Below are 25,991 nucleotides of genomic sequence, written 5' to 3'. Positions count from 1 at the left end.
TCCACAATATTAAAATAATTCTCATTGATCTGATTTGTTTCACTTTTATTTAAAAAATCGGGATCGTCCCTATTTGAATTTCGCTCAAAAATCACCCAAAAATTTGATATTTGGCTGGCGTACACGCACGAACGCAATTGCGCGTGGATCACTACCATAAAAAGTCTTGTTGGATAGGCCTATATTATACAAAAAAAATATTAGGTCGATCCGACTTACAGACCACCCACACCACCCACATATAGGTCCGTCCCTATTTGAATTTCGCTCACTGTATGTCCATGGATGAAATTCATTTAGTAACTCGGAAAAAAATCAACTTTTACGAAGCTGCAACATTACGAAGGTGCAAAACCTTCTATGCCCATTTTAGAGTTTTACTATACGCAAATAAAAAATTTTACCACATTAAAACAAATAAAATGCAGACTTTTGTAGGGGGTCATCGTAAAGCAAAAATTGATATCTCTAACCATTTGATCTTTTAATGTCAGTCTATTTCCAAAATTGATATTCATTTAATTAATCAGAATCACTGCAAATTCTCTAGTCATTTGAGAGCAATAAAAATATTTTCCAATGACACAGAAACCAATTTATCAATGTCAATAAACTTATGATAAGACCTTGTAAAACTTTCCATTTCCACAGATTCTTTTTTCATTGCTAAAAATAGAAAAAAAACTAATCATAATGTGTATTTTGTCTAAATGCAAATGGGTTAAGTTGTATTATTTAAATGATATACTAATTTTTTATTGATGTACATTTATATTTTGGTCATGTTAAATTGCTTGGTAATTTCGAGAATGACTTTCTTTAGAGGTTTTTCTGTTCATTTTATCAAATGAAAATATCTTATTTTTGGGTAATGAGAGGCTTCCCATCAATGAAATGTGTTCAATGTGTGTGAGAGGGAGAAATATTATAGCTTCTTATCAATTTTGTATTATTACTATCTTTGGGAGTTTCATAATAATACGCAAATGGGGGAAAAATATGTTGTTTATTGAATGTTGGGAATTTGATGTTTTGGAGGTTTTGGAGAATGAAAGAGAAGCTCAAAATGTGGCTTCTGTCTGTTGTTGCTTAGGATGAGCCATCGCGGATCCGGCAGCGGAGTGGACGGACGTATGTGCCGGAAGTGGCGCAGCAGCAGAAGCAGAGTCGAAGGGATGGCGGGAAGGTGAAGGTAGGTGATCAGCAGTATGCTAGATTGCCCAATTCCTTCCTTTACGCCGTGGTGGCTCTCATGTTCACCACATTTCTCATCGTGACGGTTCTGGAGAGGCGTTTGCCGCGTGGACTTCGTGTGGAGGATGAGCCTGGACATCCGGAGAGCTTTATAGCTGAGCATGCAATGGCTAGTCTCACGAGACTCACGGATATTGGGCCTCGGGTCACGGGAAGCTATGAGAATGAGGTGCTGGCTGTGAGGGTTTTGCGGAAGGATATAGATGCTGTTGTGGACGAATACGGGAGTGGCTTCAAAGTGGAGATCGATGTCCAGAAAGCCAGTGGGGCATTTCCAATCAAGTTCTTCGATGGCATGACAAATGTGTACAATGATGTGCAGAATTTAATTGTGAAGGTCAATGCACAAGTGAAATCCTCGCACACATTAATGCTCAATTGTCACTTTGATTCCGTCCCGGAGAGTCCAGGTGAGCAGGATCCTTTGTAAGTCAACTCGAGAGATAAATTTAGTTTTTTTTTTTGGCAATTTTGTATTTGCTGCACCTTAAATTGGTTTAGTGAGTAGCCCGTCTGGGGGATTTCCCTAAAAACTCAATGGGAAGAATGCGTGACCTCTTGGGGTTAAATTTCTCTCCATTCCATCGATCTCATTCAACCCGGTTCTGTAAATCTCGCACCAGTCAAAATCGATTGAGCTGAGAACCTATCAGGGTTCCATGTCGCACAGAAAAATAAATAAAATGGGGCAAGAGACAAAAATTTCTATTTTCTGGGTGACAGAGATGATAACAACAAAAAAAAACTGTCTGAGACACACCAAAATTGATTTAACGCACTTTCGTGGACAAAGAATGTCTCTGGGAAAGTGTTCAGTGAATTAGACCAAGAGAGAAAAAAAATTGTTTTTCGCTCGACTGAAAGCAATCATGGTTAATTTTTTGGTGTAATTTCTGTCGTATAAAACAATTAGATTAATTATGCTTTGCGTGTGAATCTAATGAATTCTGCGTAGAAGAGACTTTTTCCCACCAAAATTTTTTTTTAATGGATAGACAGAAGCATGAATAGTAATTGAGATTGACTTAATTTTCATTGGGAATTTCAAGACAGTTTTTAAGATAATTTTAAAGTAATTTTTAATCAACGGATTTCAACAGTATTTTTTCAAATTCAAAATTTGTAGTGTTTCTAGCGGATATTACACGAAGCTTCTTTGTTTAGAGAAAGGGAGTAGTGATTTTTTTTTCATTCGAAAAGCCATTTAGGGGAAAGTGTCCATGCTTTGAACTGTCCCAAGCTTTGTAATGACTAAATTTTTTGCTATGTTTCTGAATAAATGTGACGCTGCAGTTTATTTTAAAATCAGGACACGTTCCCCTAGTTTTTATAATATGGGTGCAATGATTCACATTACTTGAAAAACATACGAAAAATTTAGTCATTATAAAGCTTGGGATCGTGTAGAGCATGGACACTTTCCCCTAGTTTTTATTATTGCGAAATGAAAACAAATAAACTGCAGAGACTTCGCGAACAGAGGCAGCCTTTTCTCCGCCTGAGGGCGCTGTTTTCCCCAGAGAGTGGCGCTGACAACTGTTCCCAATTTTTAATTCTCATGATGACATTCCAAATTATACATTGAATTTTTACGATACATTGAATTTCTTTAAATCAGAAATAAGAACTCTATAATTTCTTTATAATTCAATAAAGGTTTGCGGAATCTTTGTTTTCCTCATTTTGTTTTTTACACTTTTGTTTTTCCCAGTTTGTCTTTGGAATCTTAATCTCCCGTAATTTTTGTTTTTTGGAAACTTTGTCTTTGGAAATCTTGTCTTTCATACATTTTAAACAAGTGCATTTTATTAAATTAAATAATGATATTACAATGGTGTTTTTTGTAAGTTTTTAGTTTCGTCCTTGAGGGTAAAGGGAAATTTTCTGTGTTTTGGGAAGTTTCGTTGTTTGGAGCAAAGGGAAATTTTCTGTATTTTGGAAAGTATCAGTATCGTCTCTCGGGACAAAGGGAAATTTTTAGTTTCGTCATTTTGGGCAAACAGAAATTTTCTGTGTTTTGGGAAATTTTTAGTTTCGTCATTTGGGGCAAAGGGGAATTTTCTGTGTTTTGGGAAGTTATCAATATCATCTGTCGGGGCAAAGGGAAATTTTGTGTGTTTTAAGAAGTTATCAGTATCGCCTGTCGGGACAAAGGGAAATTTTCTGTTTTTGGGAAGTTTTTAGTTTCGTCCTCTGGGCCAAAAGGAAATTCTCTGTGTTTTGGACGTTTTGGGAAATTTTTAGTTTCGTCCTTTGGGGCAAAGGGAAATTTTCTGTGTTTTGGGAAGTTATCAGTATCACCTGTCGGGACAAAGGGAAATTTTCTGTTTTTGAGAGGTTTTTAGTATCGTCCTTTGGGGTAAAGGGAAATTCTCTGTGTTTTGGGAAATTTTTAGTTTCGTCCTTTGGGGCAAAGGGAAATTTTCTGTGTTTTAGGACATTTTTAGTTTCGGAAATTTTTGGAAAGTTATAAAATATACTTGTGCAAAATGTATTACAGACAAAATTTACGAAAATTATGCAAAATGTATGAAAGACAAGCCTTCCAAAGACAAAGTTTCCAAAAAACAAAAATTACTGAAGACAAAGATTCCAAAGACAAACTGCGAAAAACAAAAGTGTAAAAAACAAAATGGAAAAAACGAAGATTCCCGATTCCTTCAATAAACAATGACAGAGAGACAAAATGTAAAACTTTGTTAGAGGCTCCTCTATTAAAGTTTTGATATTTCGGAAATATGGAATAATCGTGAAGGTCAGAGCTGACCAAGCTAACTAGATTTCAAAAACAATTAATTACGAAAATAATTGGTTTGTTGAATAAATTGGATTGAATTGAATAAATGATTTACTTGATTTATTAATGATAAATTAAGATTCTAATTTAAAGCCAAAAAAAGCTCACAATAAATCGTCCGAGAGCAAAATGAAAAATAATAAAAATAGAAGCATGAATCATAAGCGTAAATCATAAATTTTAAAAATATACAATTTCGTTTTCGAAACTGTATTCTGAAATTCATTTCGAAATTTTAATAATTTAGTTAAATTTTATACTTCAAAAATTTCTGAAGTAAATATAGTAAGGTGGGGTAACTGGATCGTTTTCCGAAGAGTGATACTTAAACGCTTGTTTTTGGACTGATAAAATTATTTTTTACTTTTTCTAAATCCATTGAATTATTTACTGTTTCATTCAGAAACATAATATAAAAAAATTATCAAAAATATTAAAGAAAATTTATAAAATAATGATAATACTGAAATAAGTCAGCATGCACTAACTTACAGTGAAATTTAATCGTTCTGAGAAGAAAAAGGAAAATATTTTACATTTAGAAATAAATACATTTATTTCAACTTCTGAAGAGGGCGTGGCCTATTTGTTAGGAGTTATAGAACCCCGACCATGAAAGAGTTACAGTAAACAGCTTGTAGAATATTTCAATATCAAGTTATTGAAAAAAGGCCTGAATCAAAGAAAATATCTTAGGCATTGAAAATTACTTTATTTTCTACAATTTCGATTTTGGAGGGGGTGTGGCCTATTTCTTGTTAGATGATTTATGCAACATCACAAACAAATACTGTTAGTGAGAGTTAGGGACTATTAAAAAGCTACAATACCAAGTTATATCTTCACATAGGGTAAGTGTACCAAATTCCAGCCAGCTTGCAATTTCGGCCATATTTTCAGTTCCTCAAATTTCCATGAATTTTTAGGTTTTGCATAATCTAGAGATTATTCAATGCAAAGAATTAACAAAAAATATCGTTTCGAAGCAAAATGATCTAAAAAAAGGCATTGGAAGAATTCCGAAAGGGTAAGGAACTATGAGAATGAAGGTGGCCGGAATAGGCCACCAATGCTATGTCTACATTTTATTCATTTTGAAATGTATTACGAATGATTTTACAGAAAATAAAGACGATAAACTGTCTACAAGGTTCCAAACAAGATTCTTTAAAAACGAGTGATAAAAACATCAGTTTGCATTAAAAAATATTATATTTCAAACTTGAGACTTTGGCGCTTGCATGCAACTATGCCGAAATTTGGCACAATTACCCTATTTATCTATTACCTATGTTGTAATTTAGCCACGCCCTATGAAAATATGGCACAGTTTTTCTAGGTCAAATGCCGCATTTTTTTCATCTCTGGTATTAATTAATAATCCATGGATTAATAAGCAATCTCGAGGAAGTTTAAAGTTTAGAGATTTTATCTACAAGAAAAAAAAAACAAACATTGCAATGTGTTGAATTTCGCTAAACATACGTTATCAGGTAGCTCATTCACTTTCTCGATAAGATTACCATTTGAATAATTCACGAGTTTCAGATATGAGGTAAATTCAGTCCAAAAACAAAATAAAAATGTAAAAACAAAACTTCTGAATAATAAAAAAAAACATCGCTGTGATAATTGTAAATGGTTTAATAGAATTAAATGATAGTGTGTAATTTTTTTTTGCTCAAGAGCACCTGTGTTTTCTCTTTGTCTTTTGCATTATCCAACATTTTTCAGAAGTGGGATCAAGGGGCGGTGGGATCGTTGAAAACTGAAGCTCACAAATAGCACATTGGTGTGATTTTTTGCATGTTGAACAGATTTGTAATTTTCCCACAATCTGTTTTCGGAGAAAGAAGTCCAGAGAGTGATAATTTGTGACTTGTTGGGGTTCGTTTTCCAGGTGCTTCGGATGATGGTGCAGCTTGTGCTGTTATGCTGGAAATTATGCGAGTTGTGCTGAAGACAAAACTCAAATTGAACTACAATATAGTTTTTCTCTTCAATGGTGCCGAAGAGAATATCATGCAGGCATCTCATGGATTTATCACGCAGCACAAATGGGCCAAAGATGTCCGGGCTTTTATCAATTTGGAAGCCTGTGGAGCTGGTGGGAGGGAACTTTTGTTTCAAGTTGGTCCCAAGAATCCCTGGCTCCTGGAGGTTTATTCCCAAGTTGTTCCCTATCCCTATGCCTCGACACTGGCCCAGGAGATCTTTCAGTCCGGAGTGATACCGGGAGATACGGATTTCCGGGTTTTTAGGGACTTTGGGCACATATCAGGAGTGGATTTTGCCTGGAGCAGCAATGGCTATGTCTATCACACAAAATACGATTCAGTGGATCAGATTCCATTGGGATCTCTCCAGCGAACTGGTGACAATATCCTGGCTCTCTTGAAGGGTCTCAATGAGATCACGGATCAGCGCAAAATGAGCGATACAAGTAGCACAAATGATCTCATTTTCTTTGACATGTTGGGCGCCTTTATGGTGCGCTGGCGAGAGAATTTGACTGCCCTGATAAGTGTCCTGGCGGCCTGTCTGTCAGCCTTTGCTGTGTACAGAAACATGAAATCAGCCAAGAGATTGGGAACTGATCATACAGTCTACTATGCAGGGATGATGAAGGCCATTGGCATTCAGATTCTGGGCTGGGTATTGGCTTTTGGATCTTGTATTGTTATTGCGCTATCATTGACTGTTCTAGGTAGGACGATGTCCTGGTACGCTCGTCCCATCTGGATTTACTTCCTCTACGTGCTTCCAACTCTGAGTGTGTCCATGGCTGTGGTGCATCACTTTGGGGTGAGTTTTTATTTATTTATTGATTTTAAACAAAAATACAAATCATTAAATTTGTCCCAAATGCTATATTTTGCTCAATTGAATTATCGTGCTATTCCAATTAAAAATGCACTTTTTTTTTACCAATTTACTATGAAACATGCTCCAGAGAATTCCTGGTCTGGTAATTTTAGAACACGATGAGAATTCGGGAAAACAGTCGAGACAAGAACCAACAAAAAATACGATATACAGAATTAGCGAGAATTGACGGAAAACACTAGACCTTTCTTGACTTTCGCAATTTTATTATTTACGACGTTTCGAGGATGAATGTCCTCTTCATCAGGTATCGAATTTTGTTGGGAAAATCACGTACAGGCGGGAAATGGTTACACTTTTTTGGACTTGGATCACAGATTGCACTTTTAAGTTCACCATTTGACTGATCGACAGTCGATTCTGTGTCGATCAGTCGAATGGTGAACTCAAAAGTGCAATCTGTGATCCAAGTCCAAAAAAGTGTAATCATTTCCCGCCTGTACGTGATTTTCCCAACAAAATTCGATACCTGATGAAGAGGACATTCATCCTCGAAACGTTGTAAACGATAAACATACGAAAGTCAAGAAGGGTCTACTGTTTTCCGTCAATTCTTGCTACACCCCATCGGACCGAAATTCTTCACATAGACAGAATTATTTAAAAAGAGTGAAGTGCTAACGTTCTCTTAAACATGTTTTTAGTGCTTTACTTTTCCCAAATAGGGTAAATTAAGCTAATTCAAAACCTGCTCCAAATGGAAACTTTTAGCTACTCTAAATGGAAACGTCATTGTTTTCACAATAAATAAAGTACTAAATTACTATATTTATATATTTTCTATACAACAGTTTCATTATTTAGTTAATTTTACTCCAAATAAAGCGAAAATCCATTCATATTTACATATTTTAATTTGTTAATTTCTCAGAAAAATTAATAGTGTACCTTTTCACCATTGAATTTTTTATAGATCGAGCATGTTTTCCAATGAAAAACACAATAAATTGACTGTTGTTTATTCGTTTTGTTTAACATTTATGTCATACTTCTGGATAATTTTAGTTAAATTAAGTGCTACACTTTATTATTAACGGTATGTGAAGTTTTCAAATGAAATAATTACCTATTTCGTGAACAGAAAGGATTTTTCTGAAGTGTCTGCAAATGCTTCAATAGGAAACTCCGGAAATATGATTTTTTGGAGAGGTATTCTTATTGTTTTAGATGGGAAAGGGGAAAAGACCAGGAATAAGAACAAATCCTGCACTCAAGAGCAATTCAACACGGTTTTGGTTTCGTCGCGGTTTCACTTACACTGTTTGTCTCCAATTAGAAACTTTCCCTTGTCTCCATTTGGATTAATTTGGTTCCAATTGCAGCATTTTACGCTCGTGTATTTTTCAAGGAGCAAATTTATGTAATTTTCTTCAGTAAAAAAATTGAACTTAATGTGTTGAATCTTCTGTCAAAGTTAAAGCATCTGGAAATGGTTTTGAATTAGGACATTTACCCTATTTCTGCATTATCGACTTCTTTTTCTCTTGTTTCCTGTCTTGACTGTTTTCCCCAGTCCTCGTCGTATTCTAAAATCATCAAATACCTGTGATGGAAAGCAACACATAAAAGTCGATAATGCAGAAGCACTTGAGAACAGTAAAGAACACGGATTTTCGTGGGGCTCGTATTTTATCGCTGATTTTCGCGGGGCGTAAATTTTTCACGGATTTTCGTGGGGTGCGTATTTTATCGCTAATTTTCGCGGGGCGCGATTTTTTTCACGGATTTTCGTGGGGCGTATATGTTTTCGTGGATTTTCGCGGAGCGCGAATTTTTTCGCGAGTTTTCGCGTGGCGTGTATTTTTTCGTGGATTTTTCCGGGTTGCGTATTTTTTCGCGGTTTTTCCCTGGGCGAGTATTTTTCGCGGGTAATGAATAACTTCGCGGATTCTCACGGGTCGCTGACAGAGGTTCTAAACCGATGCAAAATTGAGGCCTCTATCTCTCATACTTTCCGAGATGATCGACTTTAAGCTCGCTATACATTAGACATAATTTATTGAAATATTTCTTTTCAATGTCAAATATTGACAAGGATTGCCTCCACATTGCAAAGATTTATTGACATAAATGTTTCAATATTGAAGAAAATTGTCCAGTGTGTAGGCAAATATTGAAATATTTGTTTCAATATGGAACATTTTCTTCAATATTTTATTTCATTATTTTGAATGGCTACACAAACTAGGCCAAATTATGTCAATAAAAATTTTCAAAGTCACATTGACATAAAATTTCAAAGAAATTTTAAATATCAGGTTGATTTGATATTTTTTTCAATATTTTTTAATGGTTAGGAATCTTCTTTCTTCAGAACATCACAGAACTGCTGGATTTTCCTTGTTCATGAATGAAAACACATCCAAGATCAAAATCCAAGTCAAGACACATTTTTTCCTGCTTCCTCCAATCCCAGACTCTAGGAATTTGGTTATATATTTTGTTCAATCTCCTCAAGAACCCAACTTGGTCAGCACTAATCACCTGCTTCCTCCAGAAAATCTCAGAACTTCTGGGATTTTATTGAATATTTTGCCCAAAACACTTCAGATACCTTCTCTGCTCAGAGGATTCCTGGAGTTTCCTCCAGGAAATCCCAGATCTTCTGGAATTTTCTTGTTCATTATGCCCAAAGCACTTCAGATACTTTCTGTGGTCAGAGGATTCCTGGAGCTTCAAGAAATTCCTTCAAGAAATCCCAGTCTTCTAGGATATTTTTGAAAACCACCGTACGTATGTGACTGGGATTTGACATAATATTCAAAAAAAATCCCAGAAGATCTGAGATTTCTTGGAGGAAGCTCCAGGAATCCTCTGACTACAGAAAGTATCTGAAGTGCTTTGGGCATAAGTAACAAGAAAATCCCAGAAGATCTGGGATTTCTGGAGGAAGCTGGAGAAATCTTTTGACCAACTTAGTTTTTTTGGGTGTTCTTGACAAAATACGGTAGAAAATCCTAGAAGATCTGTGAAACCCTGACTAGACTGGTGTTTTTAATATTGAAGTCAATTTGTTCAGTGTGTAGGCAATTATTGAAATATTGGTTTCAATATTCGCTTCAATATTGAAGTTTCTTTTCAATGTCACTTTGAAATGTAATTATTTCAATAATTTGTCTAATGTGTAGACAGCTTTAAAGATTTTCAGACACTTTTATGTCTTTCTCATCCAATTTTTTTCATTTTCAAGTGAAATCTTGCACAAATCAAGTCTGAAAGAGGTTCAAAATTGATGTAAAGTTTGAGGCCTCTATCTTTCATAGTTTCCGAGATAATCGACTTTAAAGATTTTCAGACACTTTCATGCATTTCTCATCCAATTTTCCTTATTAATAACGATGATATGCTTCATACACGTTAAGAATTATTAAACGAAATCTGCATTATTTATGTATAAATATCGTTCGGGTTTGCCACAATCCAAATTTGCAATGAAGGAATCGCACCTTTATAAGCTGATCTAGGCTTATCACTGCCTTTTAATTGTTTAAATTATAGGAAAAATAAAACTTTTTATAAAAATTGTTTTTAGTTTTATTTAAAGTTGTTTTTTTGAATTTAATAAATCCCTTAACATAATTTTAAAATAAATAAACAGAAATATTGTTTTTCTATGTTGTTCATTTAACATTTTTTAATAATATTCCAATGTGAAATTGATATTATCATGCTTGCATTCCTGAAATTATTGTTCAATTTTGTGACCTCTATTTTGATAGAAAATATTAAAATTCTGGACGATATTTGAATATTAAACAATATTGTATTAATTTTATTGAATTTTATGGGACATCTTTTTTAATGAATTGATCTGTATTCATGTCAAGTAAAAAGCTGAATTTGTGCTTTTTTATTGTTTTCCCAAAATACTTTTGATAGGTCAGACAATTGAAGAAGAGCATTCCAAACATTTGGACACTGTTTCAAGTGTACTACGATGCCATCCAGATCCTCTGGACATTCTTGCTTCTCGTGACGTACACCCTGAACATCAGATCGGGCTTCATAGCTCTTCTGTGGGTTGTTTTCTCTTCTGTGCAGAGCCTCATATCCAATCGAATGTTCCCAGATGCATCCAAAAAGAGCATCAAGTGGCTCCTTCTCTATGTCCTTCTCTTGGGTATCCCATTTGTCCAGTCTTTCTACCTGGATTTGGGTGCAATTGGGATGTTTGTACCAACAATGGGACGTACTGGAAGTGCCTTCAATTCTGAGATAATAATTGCCACGATGATTTGTGCAATGTTTGGTATGCTCTTCAGGTGAGGTTCTATAATTTTCCTGGTCAAAGGCACGATGAAGATGATGTTAAATGGTTTCTTTTTTCTTTTTTGGTTTGCAGTTTTGTTTGTCAATTAGTACTTGTTGCACAATTCCCACACATTCTCCAGAGAATTCCTGCCAGTTTTACATTCCTGGCATTGGCCGTTCTTTTGCTCACTGATCTCGGTTTTCCATATTCTGGAGATGTGACTTCTCTGGCGCCCCAACGCTTTATAATAACGGTGAGGAATGCCTTTTCGTTAGCCTGAAAAATAAGATTGTAATATTGAGAATCTCTTTTTTCTTGGGGGAATTAGAATGTCGATAGAAAATTCTTTGATGAAAATCGGAAGCTAGTGGATCATGATACAGGCTTCTGGATCATCAATATGGACATTAATAGTCCAGAGAGTGTTGAAATGGCGGTGAGTGAGATGAAGAGAGCCAAATTGGTGGATTGTACACGTGGCATTTACTGTGCAATGCCCTATCCGTTGCCTGTGATGAATTTCATCTACAAAACGCACTACATCGAAGCACCACCCTTTGAGGTGCCCATCGAGACTGATTTGCGCCTCAATGGCAAGGCACGCCTATCACCAGACACCATTAGACTCAATTTCACCTGCAATGGGCCAGATCACATGAATATGATGTTTGCCGGATTACCAGGCTTTGACCTGATGGCCTGGAGTTTGGATCCGGAGACACCATTGGCATCCTCCCATCAGTATCTCGGACGGAATATGTACTTTGTCTATTACTCATACAGCAGCCTCGAGCCCAAAGAGTGGAATTTCCATCTAGATTTTAAGGTAAGGATTTTTAATTTCACAAAAAAATTATAATTTTCTGAAAAAAATTGAATATTTCACAAAATTTCACAAAATTTCACAAAATTTTATAAAATTTCATAAAATTTCATAAAATTTCACAAAATTTCATGAAATTTCACAAAATTTCATGAAATTTCACAAAATTTCATAAAATTTCATAAAATTTTATGAAATTTCAAGACCTAATTTATGAAAACATGACAATAGAATGACTGTAATGCATGCTTAATCTTTTAGTGAAATTTTCATTCAATTTACTCAAAATTTCAAAATAATTTCCAAAATTTCAAGATCTAATTTGTAAAAAAATAATATTGTCAAAAAATATATGGTAAGTGTACCAAATTCCGGCCAGCTTGCAATTCCGGCCACATTTTTTGTTCCTCAGATTTCCATGAATTTTTAGTTTTTGCATACTCTACATACTGAGAGAAATCCGAAAAAGTTAAATAACATTCCGGAAATGTTAATTTTTCCCTGCAGTATTGATCCGAAATCGGTGTAAATATTACCCTTTTTAGGTGTATTGGGGGTTAAAGTTACCCCTTTTCATGTTAATTTTACCCTAAAAAGGTGTAAAATTAACATTAAAAATGTTGATATATTTTTACACCTAAAAAGTGTTAAAGTTACGAGGAAAAAAAGTTAATCGCACCCTCTTTTTTTCTCAGTGTAGAGATTATTCAATGCAAAAAATTAACAAAAAATATCGCTTCGATGCAAATTGATCTAAAAAAAGGCATTGGAAGAATTCCGGAAGGGTAAGGAACTATGAGAATGAAGGTGGCCGGAATAGGCCACCAATAATGCTATGTCACATTTTATTCATTTTAAAGTGTATTACGAATGATTTTAGGGAAAATAAAGACGATAAACTGTTTACAAGGTTCCAAGCAAAAGTCCTTAAATATAAAAGTAACAAAGAAAATCAATTTGCATTAAAAATATTGTATTTCAATCTTGGGACTTTATCGCTTGAATGGAACTATGCCGAAATTTGGCACTCTTACCCTACTTTAAATACTTTAAAAATGCTTTATTGCAGGAATGAAATATATCACGGAAATTTTAGAAAATTTTAAAAATTTCAAGATATTATTTATTGAAAAGTGATAACTGAACGAATGTGTAACAAATATTTTATCGAATTATGAAATTTTCGTGCAACTTTTTCGAAATTTCAAAATGGTTTTCAAAATTTCAAGACCTAATGTGTAAAATTTCATAATTGAAGGTAAACTCACTACAATTTAAAAAGAAATATAACGGGATAAAGTCGAATAATTTCTGACAAAAAAAAAACATTTTCCTGAAAAAGGAAGAAAATTTCATGAAAACTTTTAAAATTTCCTATAATTTCAAGACCTAATTTACGGAAACATGATTAGAAAGACAATTTAATCATATCTTTCGGCGGATTTTTTCTAAAATTTTAAAATATTTTCCAAAATTTCAAAGTATTTTCCGAAATGTCAAAAGCTAATCAAGAGATCAATTGATCGATAAAAATTTTTGATGTTACCGGTAGATCGACATGATTTTAGCAGAGCTTTGTTGATCTATAAAAGGCTTTGAAGCTACCGGTAGGGACACGATTTTTGTGGAGATTGGTTAATCGATATATTTAATTCTAAAGTTACCGGTAGATTGATACGATTTCTGTAGAGATCAGTTGATCGATAAAAAATCCTATAAAAAGCCAATTGTTCCGTGATTTTTACAAGGATCGTCTGATAAATAAAAATCCTAAAAATCTTTGAAGTTACTGCCAGATCGACCTGATTGGCTGGCCTGTAAAAGCCTATGATGTTACCGGTAAGGACACGATTTCTGTAGAGATAGATTGATCGATATTAAGACAGAAATTACCGATTGATTGACACGATTTCTACAGAAATTGGCTGATTGGTGAAAATCTTTCAAGAAGCCTATTATTTAGTGATTTTATCAGAAATCATCTGATCAATATAAACCTTGAAAATTCTAGTAGATCGAAACAATTGCAGCAGAGATCGACTGATCGATAAAAAAAGCTTTAAGAGCCTATTGTTCGACGATCTTAGCATGGATTTGCTGATCGATATAAATCTTTGACATTTCTGGTAGATTGACACGATTTCTACAGAGTTTAGCTGATAGATAAAAATCTTTGATGTCACTGCCAGATCGATAAAATTACTGCAGAGATCGACTGATCGATAAAAATTATATGAGAAGCATATTTTTCGACAATTTTAACAGACATAGGCTGATGGATAAAAACTTGAAGTGTTACTGATAGACCGATTGGATTTCAACAGAGATTGGCTGGTGGATAAAGATCTGTGAAATTCCTGACAGATCGAAACGATTTCTACAGAGATCGACTGATCGATAGAAATCTTTGAAGGAGCCGATTATTGATTTTAGCAGAGATCGAGATCGAGCGATTGATAAAAAATCTTTTAAGAAGTAATTCGACAAATAGATATAAATAACTGAGGTTACTGGTAGTTACCGATAGGAACACGATTTTTATAGAAATCGGTTGATCGACAAAAGTCTGAAGTTATTGGTAGGTTGAACACGTTGTTTGCAGAAATCGACTGATCGGTAAAAATCTTATGAAAAGCTGCTTATTCGGCGGTTTAAGCAGGAATCGGCGATCGGCAAAAGTCTTTGAAATTCCTGATAGATCGACATCGACACGATTTCTACGTTCCTAGTCGATTAGCGATTTTCTGATAGAGAGCGCTTGTTATTCGGTCATTTTATCAGAGATCATTTGATCCATAAAAATTTTGAAGTTGCTGATGATTTATGGAATTTCTGCAGAGATCAACTGATCGATAGAAAACTTTCAAGAAGCCGATTAGCGATTTTAACCGAGATCGAGTGATTGATAAAAAATTTTTTAAGAAGCCGATTATTCGACGATTTTAGCAAAGATAGGCTGATCGATAATAATTGAAGTTCCTGATAGATCGACTCGATTTCTACAGAGATCGACTGATCGATAGAAATCTTTTAAGAAGCCGATTAGCTATTTTAACCGAGCTCGAACGATAGATAAAAAAATCTAATAAGAAGCCTGTTATTCGGCGATTTTATCAGAGATCGGCTGATCGATTAAAATTTTGAAGTTGCTGATTGATTTATAGGATTTCTGCAGAGATCGACTGATCGATAGAAATCTTTTAAAAAGCCTATTAGCGATTTTAGCCGAGATCTAATGATTGATAAAAAATATTAAGAAGCCTATTATTCGACGATTTTATCAGAGATCGGTTGATCGATAAAAATTTTGAAGTTGCTGATTGATTTACTGGATTTCTGCAGAGAGCGGCTGATGGATAGAAATCTTTTGAGAAGCCTATTATTCGGCTATTTTAGCACAGATCTGTTGATCGATAAAGATCTATGAAGTTCCTGATAGATCGACTCGATTTCTACGGAGATCGACTGATCGATACAAATCTTTTTAGAAGCCGATTGTTCGGCGAGTATAGCAGAAATCGGCTAATCGATATAAAATCCTTTAAATGTGAAATAAATGAAATTTTTCTGAAATTTATAGAAAAATTGCAACATTGAAACCCTAATATTGTTAAAAATTGTTTTACCTAATAAAGTAATTTTATTCTTTAGGTTCCTCCAAAGTTCAACATAGACAAAGACTTAGTTCTAGATATCACTGTGAGTGGTCAATTTAGTCATGGCAAGAACAAGACAACGGCGCAGCTGAAGGAATTTATGAGCCGCTTCCCGACGTGGACGACATCCACTTACTGGACAAGTGCTCTCAGATCATACAAATTTTAATTTTTTCCTTTTCCAATTTCATCTTCACATCAAATTTCTAAACATACATACATTACACATATTCTAATCTTTCTCCAGGTAAGGTAAAAAAAAAACAGTTCTGAACTGCATTATATTCCTCCAAAAAGGTGATCGTGCGTTAGATAAAATTCCTGTAGTTAGCTTATAAAAAAAACAATGGTACTACAAAGTAATATCAAATATTGAAATGAAAACAAAGAAAAAATTGATAAATTAGTATCAAAAAAAAGTGATTAAAGAGTTGTTGAAATAAATTTTAAGTGAGGCAAAATCAAGTTGGAGTCTTTCTATTTTTGGCATAGTTTTTATCAGGGTGACACTTTGGTCGTTGAAGTTCAATTGCACGATCAAAGTCTCGAGCGGTGTTTTGAACATATCTCGGGCATTTCCTTATCGCAATTTTATGAGTGCACGTGAAATTGTCGCAGTCAATCGTCGGAATCTGAAGATAACATTTTGTTTTCCAGACTTTAAGATCCTAGGAAGAAAACTGAAGACGATTTAGCAGAGATTAGTGATCAAAAACCTTTTTATTCACTTATTTTATTTGTTTTTATTTTAAATTTTATCAGGAAAATTAGGAAGTTATAAAATTAAATATTTTAACAATAATTTCTGATTTTCTAGCTTACTGAAACATAAATTTTCTAACAAAATGATTACTCCTGAATGATTAAAGAAAAAAAATTATTATCCTAAGAATTATTGACTTCTCATTTTTTATTTAAATCTTTAAATGATTTTTAAATAAAATCACATAATCTCTGAAATTAACAAAAAGGCAGTTTTTAGCTGTGTACAATTTTCAATTGATCTACAGTGGAGCAAGTGTTTAATTAAGAAATAACATATTAGCCGCAGGTAAGAAATTGTTCATCAAGTATTACAGATATGTCCATGAAGAACTCCTCATTTAATGATGAATTTTAAGGCAAAATTGATGACTTTTCCAATCGAGAACGAAATAAGGTCCAAAAGGCATGGAAAGACTGTTTTTTTTAAGAGTAAAGCTTCCCATTCACAGCAGCACTTTGATTCTCTAATAGTGCTCTTGGATAAAAGATAAATAGAAGTCTATTTGAACAAAAACGTATTCAATGTTCGAAAATTTCAAACTAGTTTCGAATTTTTAAGCCAAAATGTCGCACAAAAATGTGAAAGTTTATGAAATATCGAACTAAAAAGTTGTTAAAAAAAATAACTCGATAATTATATAAGGGAAATTATTGGATGATTGCATAAGTTCGTAGGACTGCCTAATGCCCTAGACACGCTTACGACTTAAACCGAGAGGCAACTTAATGGAAAATGATGGAAATGCACTTTATCCATTATTTCTAATATAATTAGGCTAAGCTGTGTCTCAACTAATCCCCTCAACTAATCTGTCAAGGTCCCAAGATAGATTTCAACTGATATTTTCTTTTAGAAATATAATTTATATAATCAAGAATACAATCTCCATTGATTTTAACACTTGTCCCTAAAAGATAACCTTGTCAATTCCATTTTTTAAAAAAGAATCTGCTTTTTCTTGAAGAAAGTTCGCAAGTCGTTTTAGACATCTTCCAAGGAGTCCATATTTTGAGGCAACTAACTATTCTGTAAAGATTAGAACAAATGATAATCTGAAGGGTCAATATCTGAAGAATATTCTTGGTTCAGGAGAATTTTCTATTGTAACTCCTGTAATTTCGGCAGCGTCTGCTATTCGATGCATGATTTAGTGTTGTCATTTTGGAAAATTATACCCTTTCATTTGGCCGAAATCGGAAGTGTCTATTAAATAGGCGCATTGAATCTGATGAAATAGTCACGGTTCTTATGTTTTATGATTGTTTCATCGCGTTGGAGTAGCTCAAGGTGATTAGTTTCTCTGAAATCCTATCAAATTTACAGCAACTCTTTCAATAATTGCAAATCTGCTTTTACAGCAAGCTTAGCTGTTTTTCTGTGAACCTTTTCCACTGTATGTTATTGTATTATATTCATTTCTCATCACCTGTCACCAATTGATCCAGAAAAGTTTCTTCATAACAACATATCAGGAGAGAAATGGCTACATTCCCTACAATCATACTGTTCCCCTTATTCCTTTCAATCAAAAAATGTGATACTCATCTATTGAACTTTTAAACGTACACTGAGAGAAATCCGAAAAAGTTAAAATAACATTCCGGAAATGTTAATTTTATCCTGCAATTTTGATCCAAAATCGGTGTAAATATTACCCTTTTTAGGTGTATTCGGGGTTAAAGTGACCCTTTTTCATGTTAATTTTACCCTTAAAAAGGTGTAAAATTAACATTAAAAATGTTGATATATTTTTACACCTAAAAAGTGTTAAAGTTATGAGGAAAAAAAGTTAATCGCACCCTCTTTTTTTTCTCAGTGTATGTATCAAAGCTTTTCTAAATGGCGAACTACGATCGAATTATTATTGTCCAACATCTTAACAATCTGTTTAATTAACGACAAATTTTTTTCCGCTAGGATACTCACAATAATGCCATTAATGTTAGAGGCCGTTTAAAATGAAGTTGATGTTTCAATCCTTATTTTGAAATTTTCCAAAACACCTTTTAATCATTCTAAGAGCAAGAACTTGATCTAAATAAACGCCTAAAATGCTTTTCCGTGGAAATTTATCACTTAAACCTTTTCAAAATTCGCCTAACATTATATTCTGCAAATGTCACTTTTTGTTTCACATTTTGGATATGTCCTCCAAAGGACATATCGACATGTTTGAAGGATATTTGTCATTAGAGGGATGTAAGATACTTTATAGTCTTTCCAGTACAAGCAAAAAAGTAAATATGAATTGTGGAGGTAAGCTACGTGATACCCCTTAACGACCTGCGTGAAAAAGTCCCACGAACTTATGCAATCATCCAAATGGGGGCGGAATATTACTCAGCCTTGTTGCAATGAGTTTTCCTTACAACAAATCAAACTTCGAAATTCGAACTGGAAGTAGGTACTTGAATTATTTACTCAAACGAAACGCGAGAATTAAAAATGTCCTTTGGCACTCGAAACCGTTTTTCGAAAACTCCAGTTATTGAAGTAAGATAATATTTTCTTGATGTCTTTAGCAAACTTTTAGCTTACAATACTCGGCACCTTAATCAAGATTGGGATATAAACTATATTTTAAAACGCATAAAAACCAGGGGGTAACCAGCGAGTGAACCGTGAGTTGCAGATCGACAAATTGCGACAATTTATCTTCAAGATGGCGCTGATCGTGCGACCAGTTTACAGAATCGCACTGATCGGCAGCCATAGTGAATCATCAATGACAGACTTCTTTATACCCTTGATAAGAACATTTTCCTTTATCAAAATTATCCCGATTTTTAATTGAACTTTTCAGCCAATTCCCAGCAAAGAAAAGTGAATTTGCAAAATTAACTAATGATAATGTTGTGACCTTCATGGCCTCTACACACTAAAGAAATTTATGTCCATGTTGAAGAGTTGTTTTTTTACACAATCGTAGGGAATTTTCTTTAATGAGCCCAAACACAAGTAGATTTTGATTCTCCAATAGTGTCTTGGATAAAAGGTAAATGGAACTGTATTTATACAAAAAGTTGTTGATGTTCGAAGAATTCAAATTCAATTCCGAATTTTCATACTAAATTTTCGAATAAGGTGGGGAAAATTTATTAAATATCACACTAAAAGGCTAGTGTGAGTTAACAAAAGTTACTCAGTGATTATGGAGTGATTAAATAATGGGACAGGAACAGTAAGCATCGCTGTTTTGTTTTTTTCCTCACAACAATGTGAAGACCGACACATTTTGACACTTATGAGTACTTAGAAATTCGAACAGAATGTACCTCAGACACCTTGTGGAATTATCAAGAAGTGAGAAAGCCTCTTTTTTGGATCTTCAAATAGATTTTGGAATTTTTCAAGATCTACTTGTGGATAGTAAGAATATGGACATGAAGTTCTCTACTCTTACCATCCACAAGTAGATCTTGAAAAATTCGAAAATCTATTTGAAAAGCCAAAAAAGAGACTTTCTTTCCGTACAGAAGTAGATCTTGAAAAATTCGAAAATATATTTGAAAAGCCAAAAACTTTCCGTACAGAAGTAGATCTTGAAAAATTCGAAAACCTATTTGAAAAGCCATAAAGAGCCCAAACGCAAGTAGATTTTGATTCTCCAATAGTGTCTTGGATGAAAGGTAAATAGAACTCTATTTGCACAAAAAGTCGTTGATGTTCGAAGAATTCAAATTCAATTTCGAATCTTCATACTAAATTTTCGAATAAGGTGGGGAAAATTTATCAAATATCATATTAAAAGACTGGCACAAGGTTTACTCAGTAATTATGGAGTGATTAAATAATAGGACAAGAACAGTATGCATCGCTATTCTGTTTTTTTCCTCACAAAAATGTGAAGGACGACACATTTTGACACTTGAGCACTTCGAAATTCGAACAGGATGTACCTTAGTCGCCTTGGGGTATCGGTGTAAATATTACGCTTTTTAGGTGTATTAGGGGTTAAAGTTATCCTTTTCCATGTTAATTTTACCCTTAAAAAGATGTAAAATTAACATTAAAAAATGTTGATATATTTTTACACCTAAAATGTGTTAAATTTATGAGGAAAAAAAGTTAATCTCACCCTCTTTTTTTCTCAGTGTAGAAAGCCAATAAATTTGGTCACTATTTAGGATCTTGAGACCTTTGGGTACTAGGCTTAAGCATCTAGTCTGAAAACCATCTAAGGCTGTCGAGGGCATCAGTCTTAACAAAATCTATTTTAATATGTATTTAAATTTGTTTTTAGAGTTTGGTCTCTCCCACTCATCTTTTTATCAGGTATTAATTTTTTTAAATTGATTTTTTTTGCAAATTCTCTCAGAAGAATTAAACAGAAAAAAAACATTTTACTGACTGTAAGATAGCTTATTCCAAGCAATTATATTATTGTCTTCATCAAGTGAATTTTAATATTCTATCGACGTGCTAGTTTAAGAAAAAAAAACCTCTGTGGATAAGCCCAGAAATGGAGGTGAATAGACTCATTTTTTTGGGTTGGGATTCCAAATAATAAGTCCATTTATGAAGTAAGTTGCGGGTGTATTTGGTTAGAGGGAAAAATTAAAATTCGTGACCAAATATTCTCCATTATTTTGTCCATCGCGTCAGGTTTTATTTAAAAAAAAAAGTGAGGGAGTTTAGCAGCAAGAGAAAAGTATAGAAAAAATTATATATTGCGATCACGTTGCCGGCTTCCCAAGTTCCAGAAGACAACAGAGAGGAGTTAAGAATTAAAAGAAATAAAATAAATGTATAAGACATTCCTCAGGAGGTGAAAGAAAAGAGAAATATCTGGGAGATTCTGTTGCGCATGAAAATTGTACAAAATAAGCTATAAGTACGTTCTTTTTTTTTGTTAATATCGTTACCTCCAAGAGTAAATTCATCAGTAGTTGACACTCTTCCATTGACGATCGTGATCATTTCTAAATGGTTGAATTTGTTGGGTGTGAGAGAGTGATCTGGTGAGACTCTCAACTCTCGCGGTGTGTAATGCGTTGAGCAAACAAATGATGAAATTTAAATATTAAATTCTATTAAGTCTTCCTCTAACATTACTTATTACAAAAATATATGTTGGACTGCCGTTCACAACAACTCCAGCCATTGTGGATTGGATGGGGGGCGATTTGAGGAGCTGCAGAGGGGACAGAGTCAGTGATGGAGATACCCAAAATGTTGGCTGGAGGACAAAATGTGCTAATTGAATTGCCACATGATCGATATCTTCGTATCCAACGGGCCTGGACTTCTTTTTTTTCTTTTTGTTCTCTTGAAGATCGGCAAACTGATCAAATTGACTGGATGCAGCATAGCTGGTGATACCAAATGCCTAATCAGCTATGCCGACATCTTGCCAATTCATCAATTTTTCTTGCAACCACCTCCCAAAATCCCTTCAAATCCCATTTGATCTTCCTCTTTATCTTTCATTGGATGATCAAAAAAAATTGAAGATCATGCGAAAAATCACGTGAGATCACCCGCGATCACTCGCGATCACTCAAAATATTCAAGAATTGCATTAAATCTTGCCATTTTCAACCACTTTACCGCAATTTCTTCTCTAGATTTCTCTCCAGATAAAAAAATAAGAAAACTTCATGTTTCACCAATTAGTATATCACATATGAAAAAAAAATTTAAACTCCGATCAATTTACACCAAAGATCAATTCTTCAATCTAATCTTTAGAGATATCTGAGGATCCACCCTCTCTCTCCAAATCAGGAAAAAAAGAGCCTCTAACCACATCACACGATCGATTCCAACTAACTCCCAAGTCACTTCAAATGAAGATGAGTGTGTCCAGAAAGAAATTTAAATAGGTGTTTAAACAGTTGGGTATAAAACCTCTTGGTGGGGTTCGTAATTCCATATAGGAGAGACGTCTTTTTTCTCAGTTTCACACTCTTGAAAGAAAATGTGTGAATAAGCTCTCTCTCACCTACAATCTTCCCCCTACTTTGCTGACCCATCCACCAAACTCTTCTGCCATCACCATAATATTGGCTCTAGAGGACGTGAGGAGAGTACGAAAAAAAAACGCGCTCATGTTCATAAAATGTTAATTTTTTTTTTGGTACTAAGCGACAAATATTTGTCTTTCGTAACGAGATTTTTGTCAATCTTACCATCATTCACTCATTTTTATCGAATAAAATGTGCACAAAATGTACTTGGTTGATGGCTAGAAGATGCTGGATCACCCCAAAAATGATCATCTTCAGAATGCATCAAGAACAGAAAAATATTATTTGAATTAGTCACTTTGTGGACACAAAAAATAAGTTTCGCAAATTGCTTTCCATGAAAGAAAACATTTCGTATATGGACGATGAATTACTCTATTCAGAAATTTTGTTAAATGATTTTTAAGTCATTCACATTTTTAGAAAATAAAGCTAGTGACAATATTAAAGAGAGAATTCTTCAGAAAAGGACTAGCAAAGTAAAAGAGACTTTGAGACTTTGTAGAATGCTTAAACTCTTGAGCTAGATTGCAATTTTATTAAAAATCAGAATAGGGTAGAGTCAGCCCTTTTCGCCATGTAAGCACTTTTTCGCCACCTAATATACAACAACGAATTTAAGACATTTAAGAATAAGTAGCATTTCAACACTCATAATATGTTCTGTTCTAATATCCCAATACGTTATTACGTCTCTTAATTAATTGAAATTCGTTTTAAAATAGGTGGCGAAAAGTACTGAAACAAGCATAATTGGGGAAAATGCATATTTTTCAATGATATTCTCTAAAAAATTCTCGAGACGTATCCTAGATATATAGATAGATATTGCTTCAAAGTATCTTTATACAAAAATTCATTTTAGTCTGACAAAAATATAACACCTTACGAAGCCCCTAAAGCTTAATGGTGGCGAAAAGTACTGACTCTACCCTAAGCAAACATGATTGACATGAAATTCACAAGCTTATTCCTTACGTCGCTCTATCTGTAGAGAGAGATCTGAGACCAAGATTAAGATCAAGATCAAGAAAATTTCAAGATTTTGATATTCTAAAATCAAAAAATCTCGATCAAGATGTCAAATCTGTCAAATTTATTGGATTCTTGAAATCCAAGACACAAACCGTGTGGATATCAAGATTTGCAATTCTGGAACCAATATTTCAAGATTTCAAGACGTCAAATTTCTTGTTTTCTCGAAATAATTCCAAGAACCTCTCGGAGGTGCTTGGAATTTTAAAGATACTAACAATTTTAAGAGTTTCATGCAGAAATTGTTTTTCATGAGGAATATTTCTATGAGATGATACAAAAAGAGAAAATGACTATGAAAAATGCTATAGGGGAAGTGCTTATAATTTTGGACAGTCTGCATATAAGCATCGATATCCTAAGTTTGAAGTGCCATATTTTCAATACTAATTGACTTTTCTTGTTACTCTCTTTTCAGAAGGATTGTTTAGAAACTTGGCAAGCTATTTATCATCTCATTTTTACTAAATTAGTTTTAATACGTTTAAAAATGAATTGATATGTAGAGGTGAATTTGACTCTTATTTTGGACAACTTGGTTATTAATTTGGACAACTTGGTTGTAAATTTGGACAGATAATCCGCCTCAATAGGATGCCCATTGTTCTTCATTTTATGAACCAATCTTATCAAGTCCTCTTCCTGGTCATGTAAGGGAAACGTGGAATGTCACAAGAAGCCCAGAAACTTTCCATATCATTCATTAAAGTGAGTTGACTTCGGTACTCCAAGTACGTGCGGATTCGCTCATTCCCTGCCCTTTCCGGGAGCCTTTCAAGGCATTTCTCACTGCATCTCTTTCGTAGAGATGATGCTCCTTCATTTCTCCAGGCATTTGTCCAACCTAGTCATCACAAAAGCTAAAACTTCACGAAATTTCGTGAGAAAAACACCTGTCCAAAATAAGAATCATCACCTCACCGGTGAATGTCTTAAAAAATTTCCCATTTTTCACACGAAAAATATAATTCACAAGGCAAATCTCACTTCAGGTCAAATGTACAAATCATCAGTAACGTGAATCAACACAATATTCAATGAATATTGAATAATATCACTCAAAAAAAGCGAAGAAACTTTGTTAGTACTTCACCAAAACTAAATAAGACTGAAGTAAGCCACGAAGTTCTGTCATATTTCTCGTAAGCAATTGCTCACACTGAATTTTCAACAAAGCAATTTCAACTCAAATCATATTCAAATTTTAACGTATTTAGTGTTAAAATATTCCAAAAAGAACAAATATTTAGATAGAATTCATTATTCATCAAATATTGGAATAAAAATCCATCATTTTAATCAATTTATTTTTAGTGTCCAATGTTATTCTCAAAGTGTCCAAAATAAGAAACTGGACAAAATTAGAAGCATTTCCCCTATTTGATCTTGTAATTTAATCGTAATGGTACATAATTCTAGATGTACTACATAATTCTTCGAAGTACAACACCCTGAAAATACCTGCAAAAGAATCACATCTTGAATAAGCATTTTAGGGTTTATCACATGTCACACAAGTTTTGTTTGCCCTTCTTTTATTCCCGATTATGGACTGTATTATATTATTTAATACAACATATCGCTCCTTGGAAATTATACAAGGGTCCAATTCACTTTTTGGCGATTTTGAGATTTTAATGCACTCAGACAGAGAATTTAATAAAATTTCAGATGATATGATTCAATAAATTTCGTTATTAGAAAAGATTTTCAAAATTTTACTCTTTATGATTGCTTGCGCAGTTTTGTTTGAAGTTAAGGGGCACAAAATAAATTTATCGTTCAAATTTTTGTGAAACAAGGGACCAACTCAAGCAAGTTGATCTCTTGATATTTTAAGTTCCATTAATGTTTCGCGTCAGAATATGAAATCTTGATTTTGGAAATATTTCACAGCTTGAAATTTTGATCTTGGTCTCAGAATTGAGGCCAATAATTACATGTCGCACAACGGAGATTTTAATGCCGTTTGCAGTTTTGAATATTTTGAGACAGAAGCCCTCAAACATTTAATTTTAATTTTTTATCAGGCGAATGGGATCATGTTTGGACTCGTTGGAAAGATCTTGGAATTTCCGACAATACTGAACCAGTTGCCATCGGTTTTGAATCGGTAATGTATCGGTTAATAACCGCGATAACAAATTTTTAAGCGAATTTAAATTATATTAGCCTTAAGCTATTTTGGGCAATATTTGAGTGATTTATAAATCCGTGTAAATCGGTTGTGAACCGGCTGAACCGGAAATGAACCGGTTATGAACCGATATATAATTCAAGTTCAAGCACTTCGCAAAGCCTGAGACGCTTTGTCACCCCTCGCAGAAATAATTGAATTGACTTTAAGTTTGTTCCTGAGCTAGAGGTCAAACCGGTCAAACGGTAAGGGCCTTGACAGACCTGAGGATTAGCCGAGAGACGGCTTAGCATAATTATATTAGAAATAATGGTCGAACTGCATTTCCATTATTTTCCACTAAGTCGTCTCTCGGCTTAAGTCGTAAGTGTGTCAAGGGCATTAGAGATACCAACTTCCGGTCTTAAGTGACCTCT

The 25,991-nt window shown here is 34.0% G+C and overlaps 1 protein-coding gene across 1 annotated transcript in view; it reads left to right on the top strand.

The window, feature by feature from the left end:
• The window catches only part of LOC129804854 (endoplasmic reticulum metallopeptidase 1-like), a 28,168-nt gene extending 12,035 nt beyond the window's left edge, over nt 1-16,133 (top strand). The window contains exons 3-8 of the mRNA XM_055852512.1: nt 1,094-1,664; nt 5,952-6,856; nt 10,817-11,199; nt 11,280-11,442; nt 11,518-12,015; nt 15,664-16,133. Coding sequence (XP_055708487.1) covers nt 1,094-1,664; nt 5,952-6,856; nt 10,817-11,199; nt 11,280-11,442; nt 11,518-12,015; nt 15,664-15,837 — 2,694 coding nt within the window. The 3' untranslated portion in view covers nt 15,838-16,133. The remainder of the gene's footprint in view (nt 1-1,093; nt 1,665-5,951; nt 6,857-10,816; nt 11,200-11,279; nt 11,443-11,517; nt 12,016-15,663) is intronic.
• The last annotated feature ends 9,858 nt before the right edge of the window (nt 16,134-25,991 follow it).

Source organism: Phlebotomus papatasi, chromosome 2 (genome assembly GCF_024763615.1).
Source record: "Phlebotomus papatasi isolate M1 chromosome 2, Ppap_2.1, whole genome shotgun sequence".
NCBI classification, from domain to species: Eukaryota; Metazoa; Arthropoda; class Insecta; order Diptera; family Psychodidae; genus Phlebotomus; species Phlebotomus papatasi.
The sequence above is the reverse complement of the archived record's forward strand: the minus strand, read 5'-3'. Positions and strand labels throughout refer to the sequence as shown.